Source organism: Danio aesculapii, chromosome 14, assembly GCF_903798145.1.
Source record: "Danio aesculapii chromosome 14, fDanAes4.1, whole genome shotgun sequence".
NCBI lineage: Eukaryota > Metazoa > Chordata > Actinopteri > Cypriniformes > Danionidae > Danio > Danio aesculapii.
Genome location: NC_079448.1, coordinates 46939311 through 46959434, shown reverse-complemented (window position 1 = coordinate 46959434; position 20124 = coordinate 46939311). Strand labels below are relative to the sequence as shown.

At 36.3% G+C, this 20124-nt stretch overlaps 1 protein-coding gene across 1 annotated transcript in view; it reads right to left on the bottom strand.

Annotated features, from left to right (window-relative positions):
- Positions 1-16049, bottom strand: part of atp8a1 (ATPase phospholipid transporting 8A1) — a 336556-nt gene extending 320507 nt beyond the window's left edge. The window contains exon 1 of the mRNA XM_056471711.1: positions 15759-16049. Coding sequence (XP_056327686.1) covers positions 15759-15807 — 49 coding nt within the window. The 5' untranslated portion in view covers positions 15808-16049. The remainder of the gene's footprint in view (positions 1-15758) is intronic.
- Between the last annotated feature and the right edge of the window lie 4075 nt (positions 16050-20124).

The following is a 20124-nucleotide window of genomic DNA, read 5'->3' as shown; positions in this document are numbered from 1 at the left end:
CCTTTCAAAAGGTTACTCAAAAAGTGGTACATATACTCTGGTTTTTGGTACCTTTTGACAGTGGAAACGGCCATAAAAGCAAACCGAACCATACTGCACCACTCAGTGGAAACGTGCCATTACCGTTCCACTGAAGAAATATTTTGGGTGAACTATCCCTTGCTCAGAAAAGGGAACGGCGTAATGAGTGATATTTGGTCCAGCCATGTGCATTAGTACCAAATCTGTCTTGATGCATTTTCCTCAGCATGCACTGATGAATAGGTTAAAACGTCATGTGTAAGGGTTGGTGACTACGTGCATGCTTTCAGTATTAATAAATCTATACAGCAGATTCAAATAAGCCATCTCCCACCATCTGCATCATTCATCCCGCCTGGATTAATATTTCAGCACACACTGTATAATACGCATTCATGAATTTTGTCTTGAGAGAGGATTTAACTCCTCCATGAACAGGGAGCGGATAAGATGACTAGTAACTGCTGATTATGTGCATCCACGGCTGAATTAACAAGGGTCAAGAAGGAATGAAGGTCCAGCTTTCACATCCATCGTAGAGCAGCGAGAGCAAGGCGACAGAATAATGATTAAGAGCCAGAATCCCCCTCTCCGCTCACTCTGTTCCCTTGAGGCTGAGCTGAAACTAACTAGGACTGTCTGAGAGGAGGGAGGAGGGGTGGAAATATGAAGGATTAACAGGGTGATCAGTAAAGGGGGGAGAAAGAGAGGGAAAAAAACACTAGACGGGACTTATTCATGAATGATGAAGCAGATTTTATGCACCATGTGTATGATCCGTTCATAAAAAAAGGAAAAAAAATAGGGGAAAAAATAAAAGCAATAGACCAGATTCTCCACACAAGCGCGCACACACATAATCCCTGCCAAATGGTCTCTTTCCCTATCATATTAGGAATTAAAACAGACCAAGTTTAACCAAAAAAAAAAAAAAAAAAAAAAAAAAAAAAATCAGTACTTATAATAGGAAATGCATCAAAAGTATTCAAATAAGCAGGTTTTCCACGTATAAATCCATCTCACAGTAATGCTCTTTAAAAATAATAAATAAATATTAATACACTTTGAAAATAAGATATGATTTAAGATGTATAGATTTAAGATCAGAAATAAGATTTTCAAGATTTATATAATAATAATAATAATAATAATAATAATAATAATAATAATAATAATAATAATAATAATAATTATTAACACACAATAATAATAATAATAATAATAATAATAATAATAATAATAATACACACAATAATAATGATAACAATAATAATAATACACACAATAATAATAATAGTAATAATAATAGTAATAATAATAATAATAATAGTAATAATAATAGTAATAATAATAATAATAATAATAATAATAATAATAATAATAATAATAGTAATAATAGTAATAATAATAATAATAATAATAATAATAATACACACAATAATAATAATAATAATAATAATAATAATAATAATAATAATAATAATAAACACAATAATAACGATAATAATAATAATAATACACACAATAATAATAATAATAATAATAGTAATAATAATAGTAATAATAATACACACAATAACAACAACAACAACAACAATAATAATAATAATAATAATAATAATAATAATAATAATAATAATAATAATAATAATAATAGTAATAATAATACACAATAATAATAATAATAATAATAATAATAATAATAATAATAATAACTTAGTTGTAAAATCTTGGAAGAGGAGAAGGAGATGATTTTACATATAAATTATAATAAAATTCATGTTAAGTTTAAAAATGTTCTGTCATTCAGTGTCAAAATTATGTAAAAGTTCAACATTGTTTGTATTCTGACATGATCATACTACTCTTTTCTTTTAAAATTACTAAACACTTCTTGCTGAGAAATGGGTAAAACTTTCATTAAAATAGAAAATAATATTAAATCAGTATTTTGGGCTGAAAAGTCCTATTAATATGACATCAAATGATTCTTTTTCCAAACATTCTTTTTGATTTTCTTCTATTTAAACTAATCCCTTAGACAAATTAAACAGGACACTATAGGGCTGCACGATATTGGAAAAATCTAACATTGCAATATTTTTTATTCCGCAATATATTTTGTCATATGAATAGACGCGTTTGTTAGATCTGCTGAATAACTATTTGGAAAGAATTTAGGGTTTTCTTTTTCTGCATGAAATATAAGAAATGATCTACAAGTACAGACAAACTCAATAGAGAAAAAGGTACAAATTAAATAAACAGCGTTTTATTGTTGTACGAGAAGTGGAACTGGATTCAGGTATACTGTAATTGAAATTGAATAATCAAATGTGAAATAATACTGCATTGTCTTCATTTCATACACAATTCAATAGAATTTATCGTTATTAATGTGTCAAAATCAAAAACGGTACAATTTCTTAGGCCTGGATGCTTTTAAAACCCTCACACAGGCCTCAAAAAACACTTGAGAAATTCATTCATTCATTTTCTTTTCGGCTTAGTCCCTTTATTAATTAGGGGTCGCCACAGCAGACTGCCAACTTATACAGAATATGTTTTACGTAGCGGATGCCCTTCCAGCTGCAACCCATCACTGGGAAACACCCATACATTTATTCACACACTACGGCCAATTTAGCCTACACAATTCACCTATAGCGCATGTCTTTGGACTTGTGGGGAAACCGGAGCACCCGGAGGAAACCCACGCAAACACAGGGAGAACATGCAAACTCCACACAGAAATGGACACTGACCCAGCCAAGGCTCGAACCAGCGACCTTCTTGCTGCGAGGCGACAGCGCTACCCACCGCGCCACCACACTTGAGAAATAAATTATATCTGAATGATATTTCATTCAAATGTATGAATATATTTGACTCAACATTGCATGTATACTCTATTGCGAATGATCACACTGCAATATTGATGCAGCCATACAGGACGTTAGGGGTGGGCAGTACACCGGTGTCATAGTCATCACCGGTGTGACATTGCGCCACGACATGGATTTTCTAATACCGTCAATACCGTAATAAATCAATTATGTGCCTTGAACGGCTGCATTTACATCAATAATAGCTAATTCTAAATAATAAGGCAGTAAATTTTCTTCAAACGTTCAGTTGTGGTCTGAATACCTGTCCTTATACTACAGGGCTCGAAATTGCGACCATTTTGGTCGCATGAGCGGCTGAAATGTAATGCATGCGCCCTCATAATATATTTGGGAGCATTTGTGCGACTGAATATAATGGTTATAGTGCGACCTGATTTGATTTTCTCTAAGAACTTGCTGAATCACTCTATCCTGCTGCTGTATTGGTTCATATTAGCTGTCGATCACTCAACACTTCCCGCTGTCAGATAACAGGGAGCTTTTGTTACAGCAGGAAATGCAAACGGCTGAAGAGTGAAAGTACACAGGTTCACAACCTCACCCAAAGTTATAATAATGGCGCAGATGACCGCGACCACGACATGAGGTAAATGTTGATCCGCCAGCTGAGATCAATCGAGTGTTTTCGGAGAAGGTGCCCGAATCTCGCAGTGCATTCACTGCGTGTTCAGCACAAATGTCCGCTAAATGTAAAATCTAATACTCTACACATCATCGCCTAAGAAACTCACCTTTACTAAGTTTACACTGAAACTACGGCTCATAACAAAGAGCGGTATCGCGCTGGTGGTCATCATGACAATCCTACTCTTTCTGCTCATGAATTGGTGCGGCTGACTCCACCAACACAGAAAAATGAAGATCAGCTCATAACGAGACTGAGCATTTACAATGACACAAACCCAAACCAAAACTTTTACAGAGTGATAGAAGTGAGACTTTCTTTTGTCCGTTCTTCCTTGAGATGTATATTATTTTGCTATTTAAAGTAATACCATGATATTATACCGTCACCGTTCAAAAGATGAAAAATACCGTGATATTATACCGTCACCGTTCAAAAGATGAAAAATACCGTGATATTAATTTAGGTCATATCGCCCACCCCTACAGCACGTGTTCTAATGTTCAGGTAAAAACAGTTGTATTATATTTTTATTGTTTTAATACTTCAAATCTTTTCATCTCTCACTCATATACACAATATAAAATACAGTCATACAACCACAAAAGTGTAGAATTATTCAGTACGTTAAGTTCAGCCATGTCTACAATATTCAGAAAGAAAAACTAAACTTTTTTGATCACCTCAAAAGTTGCAAAGGTGTAAACTGCCAGAAAAAAAAGCTATTTTTGTCATTAAAGGCAAATTCAAAGCACAGTATACAGTAACGATTAGTTTGCATATGCTTAATTGTGACTTGATTACACATCACAGTCAATTACAGCATCTGTTTCTAACAAAAGCATATCACCGGATCCTCCACGATGATTTGCAAGCCCATAAAGCCATCACATTTGAGACACAAACCAATAAAAGTCAGTGATCGCACTATGTGGCCGTTCCACACACACGGCTTTCATTACTGGAAGTGTAAATTGTCAATACGCAGTGGCTATTTCAGGCGTCTTGAACGAGGGATCACTAGAGGTACTGACAGATCTGACATCCATCTTCAGATGTGTCAGGGTAAAAATAGCAAACCAGCAGCGTGTCTGCGGGCACAGAAGACGCGACTGTCTGACACCAGCTCTACAGCCATTATCTACAAAAATAATGAACGCTCAGTAGAAAGAAGCACATTTCACTCCATTTCATATGTTTGCATCATTATAAACAGTAAAGTGCATCATTTTGGCAGCACCAAAAAGAAAAGACGACTCACAAAAGAGTCTTGCTTTTGGTCATTTCTGCTTTAATTTGGTATAGAAGTATTTTCAAGGCGCTGTACAGCTTGCAGAATTCAGAGACCCTAATTAGGGACACTGGTGGTCTTTTTCAGACACATGATGAAATGTGAAGCAATGGGCTGATGTATTCCTGATAAAGTTCCTTTTCATTCTTTGATTAAAAGTAGGGCTGTGCAATATTAAAATGACCATACTGCAAATGTGCATATCACAATTTACACACAGGGCTGCACACAATACTGGAAAAATAAGCAATATTGCTGTGGAGCGCAATATTTACTACTTATTACAATGTAACTCATAAGACTGGATGATATTGCAAAAAAAAATAAAAAATGATCACGATATCATGTTTCATTTCATTCGATATCGGTAATTATTGAATATTTTTAAACAGTACATTTAGGAATATTAGGATTTTTTATTTAACCACTTTATTTTAATTTACCAACATTACTAGGGCAGATAGTTTACCTGAAAAACCTAAATATTTAAACAAAATATCTGACCTCTTTATAATAAAATAAACAGAAGTGTTAAAGACTATTAAACTTGACAAATAAAATGTTACGAAGTGTGTGCAATGGCAAAGCGTAACAATCAAAGCAAACTAAAGTGTGAATAATAATGATACAGTAAACCTCAAACTCTGTCAACAACACACATTATGACAATCAAATCTGAGCTTTCAAGTAAAGGACCTTGACATAAAGAAACATTATACAAATACATACTGCAACATTACAAATTGTTAAGTTGAATGAGTATGTTACTCCCTATGCTAAATAAATCTTTCAGATGGGGTGCTAGTGGCTGGATGCACAAGAAAAGAAACTAAAAAGCCACTCAGGCAACATCCTTACACCCTTTTTAATTTGCAATCTCCTCACTGCTGCTACACGGCCCTCATTTTCGCATGTGTTGTTATTCTGACCTAATGTGACAAGCGCGAGTGTGTGGATTCCTTGACCATTTACAATGGACTTTGCACTCGTAAATTCACACTTTAATAAAACTACAGCACATCATACCGAAACTACATACCGAATCTTTTTTTACGATATTGACAATGGTACTCGGTCAATAAATATCGATACCGGATTTATCACCCAGCCCTAATAACTAACTTGCGAAACATTATTTTATCAGCAATTTAAGCAATTCATATTAAAATAAGCAGATTATAGATATTTTCTGAGCTAATAAAAAAAAAAAAACTAAAAGTCAAGGTTCAAATATTGGCTTTGGCACTTTCCTAGTATAGGCCTCGTCTGATTGGCCAGATTTGGATAAACAATCTAAGCATGCAGCCCAAAAATAAAATAAAATACATAAAATAAATGTAATTTATTGCACTTCTAAGCGATATGGATATCATGACCACAAAAATTTGTGGAGCCCTATAGTTTGCAATAAATAAGCAATTTAATACAGATGTATTTTTGTGTACACCATCATTAGCACACCCTATAAAAAGTCAATGCACTGCAATGATTTAGTAAAGAGTAAAACATTGCTGTTTTAGAAATTGTAGCACCGCTTTCCCTCAAATAATATGAAACATATCTTAAATATATACAAGTAACACTTTATTTTAAGGTGTCTTTATTATACGTTTCAAACCAATCATCCAAACCATAAAATCACATATATTACTTTAAAGGAAAGATGCTATAATCAGTAGAAAAAGAAGTGCTGTCAAAGTAACTAAATAGGTAACTGCATCCTAAAACACACTTCACTATTTCATAAGAGTGGGATGCGTGACTGCTAAACCATATAAAGTGAGGTCAATGATCATCAGAGCAATCCCAGGTGCTTTAATAACCTGAACAGGTTGAGTGTGTGTGAATGAGTATATCAGTGTGGATATTCAATAACAATACTGTGAATCACACACACTCCACTGAGAGACACAGATACATTCAGGAGGTTAGATGGGACACTCGCTCTACACTAGACAGTAGATTTAACATGGTTTAGCAGCACCATGGCAATAAAACGCAAAGAAAAACAGAGTGCCTCGACCCCAACATTCACACAAGCAGAAATACAGTAGACTCATGATAGACGTCTAGCACAGTATACTGAGACATAGCAGTTGCCCAGACTTTGATTATTGGACAAAAATTAAGTATTATAAAAGTATTAGTATTAGTAGTATTATAAACTGCAGATGTGGTGCACATGAATTTCAGAGGTGTCTCAAAAAAAATTTATAAAATACAAATGTAATGTTCAATATTTAAGAGTAAATCAAAAAATTAAAATCAATGTTTGATATTCAGGCATGAATTCAATACATTTGAACCCAACCCTAACCCAATAATAATGAATAAATAAAATAACAGTCAATGTCAAAATATTATCCACTTGTAGCATTGATATTATTAATTATATTTCGAATTTATTTCTTATTATTAATTAAAATGTATTCAGAAGAAACGGTGTTAAGTTTTTAAAAAAGGACATGTATGATCGACCCGTCACAATAATCAATATATTGACTTATCGTGCAATACATGGACATGACATGACATTTTTGGTGACGCAATATTTATCGTCCATCATATTTACATTAAAATGAAATGTCTTCAACATTCTGGCTGAATGCACAGCTTGTCGTCTCATCTTATATCAATTGGAGGCGTCAGCGAGTTCAGGGTTCAACTCTTACAAACAATGCTTACTAACAGGTGAAGACGAGGTGAATTTTCACCGTTTCCTGAAAACTATTGACAGGTTTAGAAGGTGTCCAAATGAGTTTGGTTCCCAATCTGTGCTCTACTTCCAGAAAAACAACGATTCAGGAATAACATTAAAGCCACTTTAAAAGCACATTTACATGTACTGACGTCATTTATCTCATATGCGCTCTGTCGCGAGGAAGGCGAGCGCGGGTATTTACAACACTACAGGCGCCATCTACTTAAAAATTTCACTATGTGTGTGTTTTCTGGAAAGTCTTTCACTGGCACTTACAGCAGAAGCCCCTAATTTCTCTGACATTGAGGGAATGAAAGTACTCCATTTCTCTCTCTCTTTCACTGTGGCTCATTTCACCTGCTGGCGTGACTTTTCCTGCCCTCTCTTTTCCTCTTGGCTGTATGCATTCCCGCGGCTGTACCTGTGTACCAGATTTCATGCGGCGCGGGAATAAATCTCCTAATTAAGCGCGGCAGCGGTCGGTAACTCTGGTGTAATTTAAACAGGAGTGGGCGGTTTCACTATTGGATTCAATTACATTTTTTGGTATCACTTTATTTTGATGGTCCCTTTAACGCATTTTGTTGAATTTAAGTTTCACTGCATCTACATGCCAACTAATTCTTATTAGATAAGTAGAGTTACGTTGGGGTTAGGGTTAGTGTTAGTTAACATGTACTTGCAAAGTTTCTTATAGTCAGTTAAATGTCTGTTAAAGGAGCAGTATCAGCCGATATTAAGCAGACAGTCTACTAATACTCAGATGAATATTAATTGGCATGTAATTGTAATGCAACTTTTAGTCAACAAAATGTGCAATAGAGACCATCAAAATAAAGTCTTACCCATTTTTTAAGTGGTGGCAAAATTTAAACAATCAAATTAAGTTGAACAGTATTAAATTTATTTTGTTAACTTAAAATTCAGCCCATATAAATTATGTGCAACCACTTACCATAAAAACCCAAATTACCGTAGTAAACCCAAATGATTGATTTTTTCAGTGTGTCTAACTGGGGGTGGGGAGCTACAACTGCATTGCAGATCCTTTTTCTGGATCCTAAAAGTTCTCTGAAAGGGAGTTTGACAAGTTTTTTTCCTGAGGTCTCAGCAGGCCTGCCCACTCCCAGCGGTGTGGGCTTCACTCTGTGATCTTTGCCTCCAAAATCAGAGAATCGTGCCACCTCCGCTTAACGACTGACGGACCACTACACAGATAAGACTGCTTTGGCAACCACCCCAGCCTGATCTGGCAGGCGCTCTGATGTACCCAAAGCAAAGAGAGACACATGGAGACTGAGGAGGAGGAGGAGGTGAAGATGGAGTAGGTGGAAGGGTGAAGCTGGGAACTGTTAGACACGGTACGAGTGGATTATAGGCCTAGTTCTGCCAAGGTGCCGCCCTGCCCTGCCCGGTCACAAGCCAGCCTGATGCACTGCAGTGATTACAAAAACAAAGCAACACAGGCACACTGTGCAAGGTCTGTGGAGAAAGTGAAACCAGTGCAAGCACCAATAAATAATGCAGTTCAAAACAGGTCTCTTGCTTTCATTCAAACTGGTACAGTGTAGGTCACGGGGCTGATGGGACATGCAGGCATATTGATCGCTCAGTGCTGGGAAGTGCTTGCACTGACGAACAGGATACTTTTTTTTTTTTAACACGGTAAGTGTGGCAGCAGGAGGCACAGCGTACTCCAACATCAAGGTTAAAAGATTGTGCCAATGTAGCTCAACTTAGATGAACATAGCCATAACAATATTTCAGCAAATCAGGCAGGCAGGAGATGGTGGTAATGCTGGAGCTGGAGCTAAACTAACAAATTCAGTTTTTAATTTAGTTTAAATGTCACTTTTTTTTTTACAGACAAGTGTTTTTTTTAAATAAATTAAATTAAGAATTAAATAAAGTAAAATAAATTAATTAAAATAATAAAATAAATAAAAATTATAAAAATAAATAATAAAATGTAAAATAAATTAAACAAAAAAAGTAAAAAAAACTTAAATGAAAAAAAAATTGTAAATTAATAAATTAAAGAATCGAAAAAAATTAAAATAGATTAAATCAAATCAATAACTAAAAAAAGAATGAATAAATAATTTAAATAAGAATAAATAAAAATAATGATAATTAAATAAATTAAAGCATAAATAAACAAAAAAATATATAAAAAATTTATTAAATAAAAATAAATAATAGAATAAATAAAAGAATAAATAAAAACAAACAAAAAATTTAATAAAAAGCAAATAAATCTAAAAATATATTTAAAAAAAATTATTGTCTATAAATTAATAAATAAACACAAATAAAATAACATAAAAATAATAATTAAAAGGATGAAATAAACAAATAAATAAAAAGAACTAAATAAATAAATGAGCAGCTCGGTTTTGGTCCAAAAAGAATTGATTTCGGTCACTTAAATTGCATGTTCAGAAGCACTTAGGAGGAAAAAAAGGCAATAATCCAGAGCCTTAAATTAAATTAATGTAAAGTGCACAACCTCCATTTAATCTGCAGAGATCAAATCCAGACAACAGCCTGCGCTACTTTTCCCAACTAAATTTTCCCCGGTATCAACAAGTCAATGACATGAGGAAGTACAACTGTTTAAATATCCTGACATGTCAATAAGCGCACACAGTTTCTTGTCAGTCTGCTTTGACTGCAAATCAAACTCAAACACATGCGAGCCGGCAGGTTCCTGACAAGGAAGGTCACTGGATGCCTGACATGATATCCAGAATGCAGACAGACGCACATAGAGAGCAAAAAATGATCAATACACATCAGACTAAAAGCAACCGCCCTTGCAAATCTAAACAAATGAAACAAATGCACGAGTAAAAGTCTCTGCCATACCCAAATACTGCAGGTGGATCACATCAGAGCCAGCAACTTGCTGATGCTGATTCATATTCCGTTCACTTCAGCCCTTCCCCTCCAAGTGCGAGACCGCTGTCCTGCCCTGCTAAACCTACTAAAACACGAGTCAACAGAATTCGAGCGCGAGCTGTGAAGGAGCGTTTCATTGGCTGGACCTACTAAATGAACACACCCCCTCAGTCAGTGCTTTGAATTAGAACAAGACTCTGAGCATTACTTAAAGGGGACCGGTTTTACAAGATGTAAAGTAAGTCTCTGATGTGACTAAAGTGTGTATGTGAAATAGGGATGCACACTATATCATTTCAGCATTGATATTGCAACGCGTGCATCTGCAATAGCTACAATCGCAAGATATGTAATGTTAAGTGTAGACATGGGATGATAACAGTTTACAGCGGTTTGGAAAAGTCAAAGATTTAGGACTGCCAAAATTTCCTGCTATACCGTATCTATTAGGGTTGGATGATATGGCAAAAATGCATTCTCGATTAATTCTATATTGAACGATACCAATACATACTTCGATATATGTTAATAATGTTTCCAGATTTAAAAGAGTACCCCAACAATGACTGAAGCCACAAAATTAGGGTCCATTAAATGGCATGACATTTTCACCCAATAAATTTTCGGTGGCTGAAACTTTGGTACATCTCTAATAGGGGAGTCAAAATTAATAATTTCTTCTGTGCACCGCGATGCAGATGCTGACAAATCAGTATCAGTTCAGTAATAATCATCACCGGTTATTATGTACTGATGTCATTTATCTCATATGCGCTATGTCAGGAGGCGAGCGCGAGCATACAATGCTCCAACTACTTAACGCAGAAACTGTGCACAATTTGACTGTGTGTGTGTTTGCTGGACAGTCTTTCCCTGACACTTACAGCAGAAGGCCCTATTTCATTGAGAAAATAAAAGTAAATGGGAAATAACATGTAGAGTAAACATTTCTGTCTCTCTCTCTCTCACTGTAGCCCATTTGACCTGCTAGCGTGACGTTTCCTCTCCTCTCGGCTGTTACAGCGATACTTCTGGATAGAGACACGAGCTGTGATTGCCCCTGCCGTTTATCAGTGTCACTCATCTGTGAAGAGCGACGACGCGTATGTGAGAGCCAATCGCAGCCCTTTCAGAGCGCGTGACCAATCAAAAGGGTGTAAGAACATGGACAAGGCTCAGAAAGAGAGCGGGATATTTATATTTGTTTATTTGCTATAAATGCTCGTGTTGTTTAAAAGGTAGTTTATTTTTCTGACTGTTTGTATTAAAGGACAAAAATAGTGTATAAATATATGTATACATTTTAATATAAGAATTCTTGTGCTGTGAAGTAAAATATAAAACTCTGTATGTAAAGTATTGTCAATGCACCGTGATATCAAACTGAACCGAATGGATGGCATGATAATCGTAACCGAACCGTGAGACCAATGTAGGTTCACACCTCTAATATCACAAGATGCCCATTGTTGTGCATTTCGGTTATGTGATTGGCTCTTAAATCAATATAAAGTTTATTGTTTTTGACAAATTATCACGATTCAATATAATATTGTTTATAGGTCAAGCCCTAGTTCCTATGGTATATGTCTATTTTTTTTTCTCACTTTTTTTTAGGGAAACATTATCTCCAGCAGCAGAAAAGATATGCAAATATGCCAATATAAATTGTAAAGAAATCTGTGTTTTTGAAATTAATGAAGAGAGCAGAAGTCAATGATTTATTTTAATTATTCAGCCTGACATGTTTGCTGTTCCAAAATATCTTAAATGTTTCTCAAAATAAAATATATTGTGTTCAAAGGGGAAAAAAAAAGTGTTTGTTTTTTTATCCAGACATTTAAATATATATATATTTTACAGCAGTAATCACAATACTGCAAAATCGTGATATTTTTCTCCAAGGTTATCATATATCAGCCCATGCCTAGTCGAGTCTGAATTACAGTTGACCAGGAACTACAAAATTGTATTTAATTACTGTATTTCTATGGAATTTATACAATTTTTAAAAAAGCTTTTCTTACCTCAAAAAAAAAAATAGTTTTGTAATCCAAATATAAACATTTCAAAGCAAAAAACAAGATAATTTGACATCCCCCACTGACAGATCATTTAGCTTGTTTTAAGTGAAAAACTCTTAATTTTGCCTTCTTAAGTTGAATACAAAAAACACCATTTATACTTGATCTAACAATTTAAATATTTGGACATCAAACAAGACAAAGTAAGAAATGCATTTTTTGCATTGTGATTATTTCATTTCTATACCTGAATACTGTTAAATAGTGCTCCCAGAAAGAAGAAAACTGTCAAATAGTGCTATTCAAACTTACTGAAACTGTATTCATGTTGCTATATTTAAATCACAGAAAACTAAAATATCGCATTACAGCGGTCCCTGATTAAATGCAGTAGTTACGTTCTAAAAATAGCCTGCAATAGGTAAAATCTTCCAAGTAGTCAGCTTTATTTTTAATTATTATAGATGTTTTAAGGCTATAAAACTCCTCACTTCATAATTTATACACTTTTCTCAAACAGGCATTATTTTCACACCGTTCCCTTTTGTTTAAACACTTGTGTAACTTCTACCTTCTTTTAGCATGTCCAGAAGTCCAACTTTCTGTGCAATGGTTGGCATCTTCCTCTGCCTTTTGGGTGCTACCACAGATGCCTTTAACGGTGCAGAATGTTTCATCGACATTGAGGTTTTTTGGTGAGAAAACGTGCAAACATACAGTACAGCACTTCAGAGTCACACTGTTAGCGATCAAAGATTTATGTCAATTAGGCAAGCTGAACGCATTCTGTACTGTAGGTATCACGGCATGGAGATGGAGATTGACTGAAAGTGGTCCACAGCCAATCAGGGCGCAGAACACAATGCGCTGTTAAAAAAAACTTTGCACTAAAAAAAAAAAAAAACTGGGAAATTGAAAGGTGAACCGCATTCTGGCGAGGGACCACTGTATTAGATTTTTACAATATAGGGCTGCCCTAATGTGAAGTTTCACCAGAAAAATACTATAAAATAATGTTTTAGAACTCTTTGAAACTGCCCCTATTAGGCTTTGATCCTAATTGTGCCATTTCTGGTGACTGTCACTTTAAATGAGATTGTGCTCTTTTTCAAAACAGGGCGGAGCTACAAATGCCAATGTGTCCGAAACAGGCCTAACATCCTATGCTAATGAGGGAGATATCATCACTAATGGGCGGGGCTTTCCTGCTCTGATGACACACACAAAGGGACAAAGTTGATCAAAGTGTTTCTGCAGTTTTTATCAAGTGTTAGCAAAAGAAATAAAATGTATATTTTTCACTATTGGAAGCTGGTTATATTTGCAGACTGTTGCCAGACAACTGTGCTTAAACCCCTTATAAAAGTGATTTTATGAGAAAATTTAATGAGACATAAATGAGAATGAATACACACAACACAAGGTTTTTCCTGTATAGAGAATTACAAGGTAGCACACCTAAATCAAATTTTGTACCTTTTGACAAAAATCGGCGATGCACATAGGGATACCAACAGAACACAATTGATGCACCTGTCATGTATTTAATTAAAATTTAACCTTGGCCTTTTTAAATAAGATCATGTTTTACTTGATAACATTTTAGGTGACTGTAGCTTTAAATTCAAATAAAATGGTCAAATTTTTCAAAGGGGCGAAGCTACAAATGCCTATGTGTGAGCATAGTGGCAGATTAAAAAACAAGACTAACATCCTATGCTAACGAGGGAGAGATCATCACTAATGGGCGGGGCTTTTACACTCTGATGACACGCACAAATGGAGAATGTCAATCAAAGTGTTTCTGCAGACTGCAGACTTTATCACATGTGATAAATAATAAAATTCATATTTTTTACTATTAGAAGCTGGTTATATTTGCAGACTGTTGCCAGACAACTGTGTTTAAACCCCTTATAAAAGTGTTTTTGCACAATAGGTCCCCTTTAATGAGACATAAATGAGAATTAATGAACTGATAAACACAACACAAGGTTTTTCCTGCATAAAGAATTACAAGGTAGCCCACCACCATCAAATTTTGACAAATGTATAGGGACACGAACAGACCACAATTGATCCTCAAGCACCTGTCATGTATTAAATTAGAATTTAAATGTAAGCCTTGTTGAATAAGCTCATGTTTTACTTGATAACATTACAAGAATGATGCAAAATGTGTTTGTTTCTAGTAACAAATTTCAACCAACACCACCTCATTTTGAGTCAGGAAAATCCCTGCAACACATGATATATCACATGATTTTCTGTCAAATATTTATGACACAAAGACTTTGGTACATTTATGTAGTACTGTATCATGAATCTTTGTACAGGTTCCTCTTTTACAACAAATCAGCTGAGTGAATGTTTGAGTATCAATATCAGAAGGTCTGAATCACTGACCTTTCTCTGGATAATTCATCGCAAAATCAAAACGGTTTCATAAAAATGTCATTATGCAACAGAAAGCTCGCACATTTGCTTTCTTTATCAAACTGATAAGATCTCAAGAGTCACAGATACTAATGTGGCTTTGTCTGTATGCTTTTCACTGTCAGAACACCTGTGGCTATTGACTTGGATTTTCTGAATCACCAAGCACCAATGTTTTGCCTAATATATATAGTGTCAGAAGAAGAAAAAAGGCACACTGACATCTTAGATGGCCCGAACAAAAAAAAAAAAATCCATTTAAGTATACAGAGAGAATCATATTTTTAAAAACAGCTGCCCTGTTAGCACTTGATATTGTAGATGTGTGTACATACAACAAAAAGAGCATCATCTTCATTGCGGAGCATAAACAACATAACAAGTAATGACCAGGAAGAAAACGGCTCATCAAAACAAGAGAAAACTAATCTGATATGAAACACAACGTTTGTTACAATGAGTCCTGGCCTACTTTTTAGAACCACAAAGACCTTAATAATTACACAAACCATCCTGATCTGCTTGAACCTGAGCCATTATTGCATCCTTGAGTCAAGGAAGGGAGGATGACAACTAAAAGTGAAAGCTGATGACAGTCCAAATAGAAAACGATCTCATAAAATGTCCCATTTTGCATCTCACGTTTACAAACACCCACATACAAACACCAAATGTTGCCACTGCCTAGAAAGCAATTGGGAAACAACTTATTAGCAACGCAGTGAAGCCCAAAGCTGCTGCAAGTGCTCTCGCAACAGTTGTCGAGAACGAGAAAGAAACATGTCACGAAACTCAGGATGACAGGTTACAGATTGACACACATCCGACATAAAAAAACAGCATTTTTTACCATCTGCTCGGGTCCGGAGATCCGACATAGTTCTCTGAACGGGCGGCATCGGTCCACCTGTCAGCTGAACGCTCAAACTCCGCGTCGCGTTTCTCTCTTCGGCAGCCTAGAGATCTTAAGCGCCGGTGACCGTCACCAAAGTAGCTTTCCCACAACTCCCGTCACCGGTAACCATTTACTTAGAGTACGGATTCATTCTGTTGTTCATGAATAGCAGTAGTTCCGCCCTCAATAACCCGATCCAGCATCCGTTCGGGGAACTGAACGCCAAATCTCTCCAGCGCGCGTAGAAATCGATAAGCGCTTGAACACTGAATGTGCGCGAGCTCTGCCGCTTCACAAATTGGACCGTACCAACTAAGAGCGCAGAGGGGGAGCGAGTCTAAATTACGCACATATACTAGTGGTTTAAATTCTCAAAACCACAAAGCTCTTTAATACACACCATTTGATACATTTTAATTAAATACATATTTCCGTATATAAAGAGTATGGTTCATAATATTCTGAACAGGAACTGTAATAAAATGAAATCCCCTAATTAGATGTGAGCGTGGAAAGGCCGTCTGGAGATTCCCTGCTGCAGTTACTCGCATTGTTTCGAAGCGGGATTGCAGAGACAATGACAGCCCACTGTTTCTTTATTTTAGGCCCAGGAGCGATCACGACTCTGCAATTGCCTCTCGTATTTCCCTTCAGCCGGAAAACATTATGGCTTCGCTTATGTGCTGAGGGTTTGCTCTCCTCAAGCCACATGTTGATGGACCGAAGGCTCCGCTGCGGTTTCTTCATGTTCCTCCTTTGCTTCAGGCCTGCTGATATTAATATTATAGCTGTTGCTATAATTAGATAAACGAATGGCGTAAAAATTCTAAAGATCATTCAAATGGTTGCAATATTTTATCATAAAAATTAACGCATATTATTTAACTACCTCAAACTGAAAAACTACCTCACATCCATTTTTCATTTTGCTGTATTGTACTATATTGTAACAGTATGAGAACTAATAAAATTTTAACCCACAATTAACAATATTTCATATGTTATTTCCATTGGGGGTTTTTCCAGCTATTCTCTAGTTGGCTAAAATTGCAGTCTTGTTATAAATATGCATTTTAGTAGCTGTCATTAAACTCAGAAGTCTCACATCCATTTTGTGATACCTTAAAAGAACAGTTCACCCAAAACTTTGTGTACTAAGGGTCCTAATTGAGTGTGACTATTGCTTGTAAAACAGATTCATAAAAGGAAATGTTTGTGAAATATTAGGTTGGAAATGTTCAACCCAGGCTCATTCTGAAGACGTGCCCCTATATACATTTCCTAAGAACGCCAAATACGTCCCAGGAGCTACATTTTTTTTTACAGTTTTTTTTTTGCAAATCCACCAGGGGCCGATGTGTACGCTTTTTGAGAAATCAAATTTCTCTCGCCAGTGTCATTGGGGCCTGCTCTTCTTGCGTAAATGCACCAGAGTCCACTGTGTACACTTTTTGAGATGTCAAATTTCTCTCGCGAGTGCCATTCGGGCCTGCTCTTCTCGCGTAAATCCACCAGAGGCTGCTGTGTACACTTTTTGAGATGCCAAATTTCTCTCGCGAGTGCCTTTCGCGCTTGCTCTTCTCGCGTAAATCTACCAGAGGCCGCTGTGTACGCTTTTTGAGATGTCAAATTTCTCTCGCGATTGCCATTCGTGCCTGCCCTTCTCGTATAAATCCACCAGAGACCGCTGTGTACACTTTTTGAGATGTCAAATTTCTCTCGCGATTGCCATTCAAGCCTGCTCTTCGCGCGTAAATGCACCAGAGGCCACTGTGTACGTTTTTTGAGATGTCAAATTTCTCTAGCGAGTGCCATTAAGGCCTGCTCTTCTCGCATAAATCCACCAGAGGCTGCTCTGTACGCTTTTTGAGATGTCAAATTTCTCTCGCGATTGCCATTCAAGCCTGCCATTCAAGCCTGCTCTTCGCGCGTAAATGCACCAGAGGCCGCTGTGTACGTTTTTTGAGATGGCAAATTTCTCTAGCGAGTGCCATTCAGGCCTGCTCTTCTCGTGTAAATGCACCAGAGGCCGCTGTGTACGTTTTAGAGATGTCAAATTTTTCTAGCGAGTGCCATTCAGGCCTGCTCTTCTCGCGTAAATCCACCAGAGGCTGCTCTGTACGCTTTTTTTAGATCTCAAATTTCTCTCGGGAGTGCCATTTGCACCTGCTCTTCTTGCCTAAATCCGCTAGACGCCGCTGTGTACCCTTTTTGAGATCTTAAATTTCTCTCACGAGTGCCATGAGTGCATGCCTGCTCTTCTCTCTTAAATCCAGCAGAGGCTGCTGTCAACTGACTGATTTTTACCACGTTTTCAAATTTTACCACATTCTCACCCTGTTATTTACTTGTTTTCTTTATTTTTTGCCTTTTGTTTTTGTCTTACCTGTCTAACCTGCTTTCTGGAACCGTCCTTTCAACTCAAACCCCATCATCGCGGTCAACTCCACTTAGCGCAAACAGGAACGGCACCATACCGCCCCGTAGCATTCGTTTTAAAGACGAAATGCAGCCATACGTACCTCTGGCTACATCATTTATGGTTTCCAGAAATGTATATAGGGCTACGTTTTCAGAATATTAAAATTTCAGTAAATATTATGCCACAAATTATAATTTTTGCATCAACACAGCCAAAATGGTCAAGTCGAAAACATTCTATATGGAGACCCAAGCATTACAGATTTAATTTTATTGCAGCCGTTATATTGCATTATGTCAATATGTGAGCTATAAAATTATAACCCACAATAATAAGTCATCTCCATCGGTTTTCGGCTTTTCTCTCCAGCATCCTCCCGTCTGCACAGGGATTTGGCTCTATTGCTCCTGCGGTTGCTAGGCAACAGTGACAGGATGCCTGCCTCTTTGATTATGTGTGCCGTAGCTTTATCTTTGAGCACATATCAGTCGAAATAATGACTCATGCTCTCGATAGACACACAGACACGCGCTCCTCATTCACAGACAGATATTAATAGATCAGCCTTCTGAACATGAGCACGCATCAATGTCCAACCCTCCGTCTGTGCTGATCAAAATCATCAGACACATATTTGGGGGATAAAACTGCATAAACAATGCATTTGAAATATGGAATATTTCAACTATACATAATTTGTTACATCAATTAAAGATAATATTTCATGTCATATGAATAATTATTGTGTTTAAAATACATAAACTGCATTAACACTATACATTTATGTAAGGGACAAAGTTAAATGTAAGTTTTCAAGCATCAAAACAATGAGATTGTAATACAGCTTTCATTCATATATTCTTTTCGGCTTAGTCATTTTATTAATCAGGGGTCGCCACAACAGAATGAACCGCCAACTTATCCAGCATATGTTTTACACAGCTGCAACCCATCACTGGGAAACATCCATACACTCCTATTCACACACATACACTACCAATTTAGTTTATTTAATTCACCAATACCTCATGTCTTTGGACTGTGAGGGAAACCGGAGCACCCAGAGGAAACCCACGTGAACACGGGGAGAAGATGCAAGCCTTTTTTTTTTTTTTTACAAAAATCATTTACCTTTGTTTGCAGCACTAAAATGACATACAGTCAGTGTAAGAATGGTTTAGCCTATATAGCGAAAAATCTTGAGGAATTTTTATTTAAAACCTTTATACTTTACTACTATCCTTTAAACCGCTGTCTGTTTTTAATAGTTTTAAATACAATAAACTGTTCTACTAACACTTATTCTTGAGGATTTGTTAATTATTATCACATATATCTGTAAAAAAAAATCAACCCAATATTTTGTCAACCCAGGCTCATTCTGAATCCACCAGAGGTCACTGTGTAGGTTTTTTTGACATCTCAAATTTCTCTTGCGAGTGCCATTCACACTTGCCCATCTCGTGTAAATCCACCAGAGGCCGCTGTCGACAGACTGACTGACTGACTGACTGACCCTCCTCCTTCCCTAAACCCAACCGACAGTGTTTTCAAAAGCAAGGTAAGGGGTCAGCTGGTAAGTGCGAAAAGGAACGGCCTCATACCGCCCATAGCATTCGTTTTAAATACGAAATGTAGCCAAATGTACTTCGGGCTACATAATTCGCGATCTCCCAAAATGTATATAGGGCTGCATTTTCACAATGAGCCTATGTTGCAATTTGTGATGTTTTGATTTAGTTGCTAATTCGAATAAATTCGCTTGATTTCACTTGTACAATCTAGTATGATTTGCTCATCTCCCACTTGACGGTTGGGATTAGGGGTGGGGTTCATCATGGCAAGTTGCGGTTGATGATGTTTGTGTACAAATGCAGGAGTGCTCAATTTAAACAGATG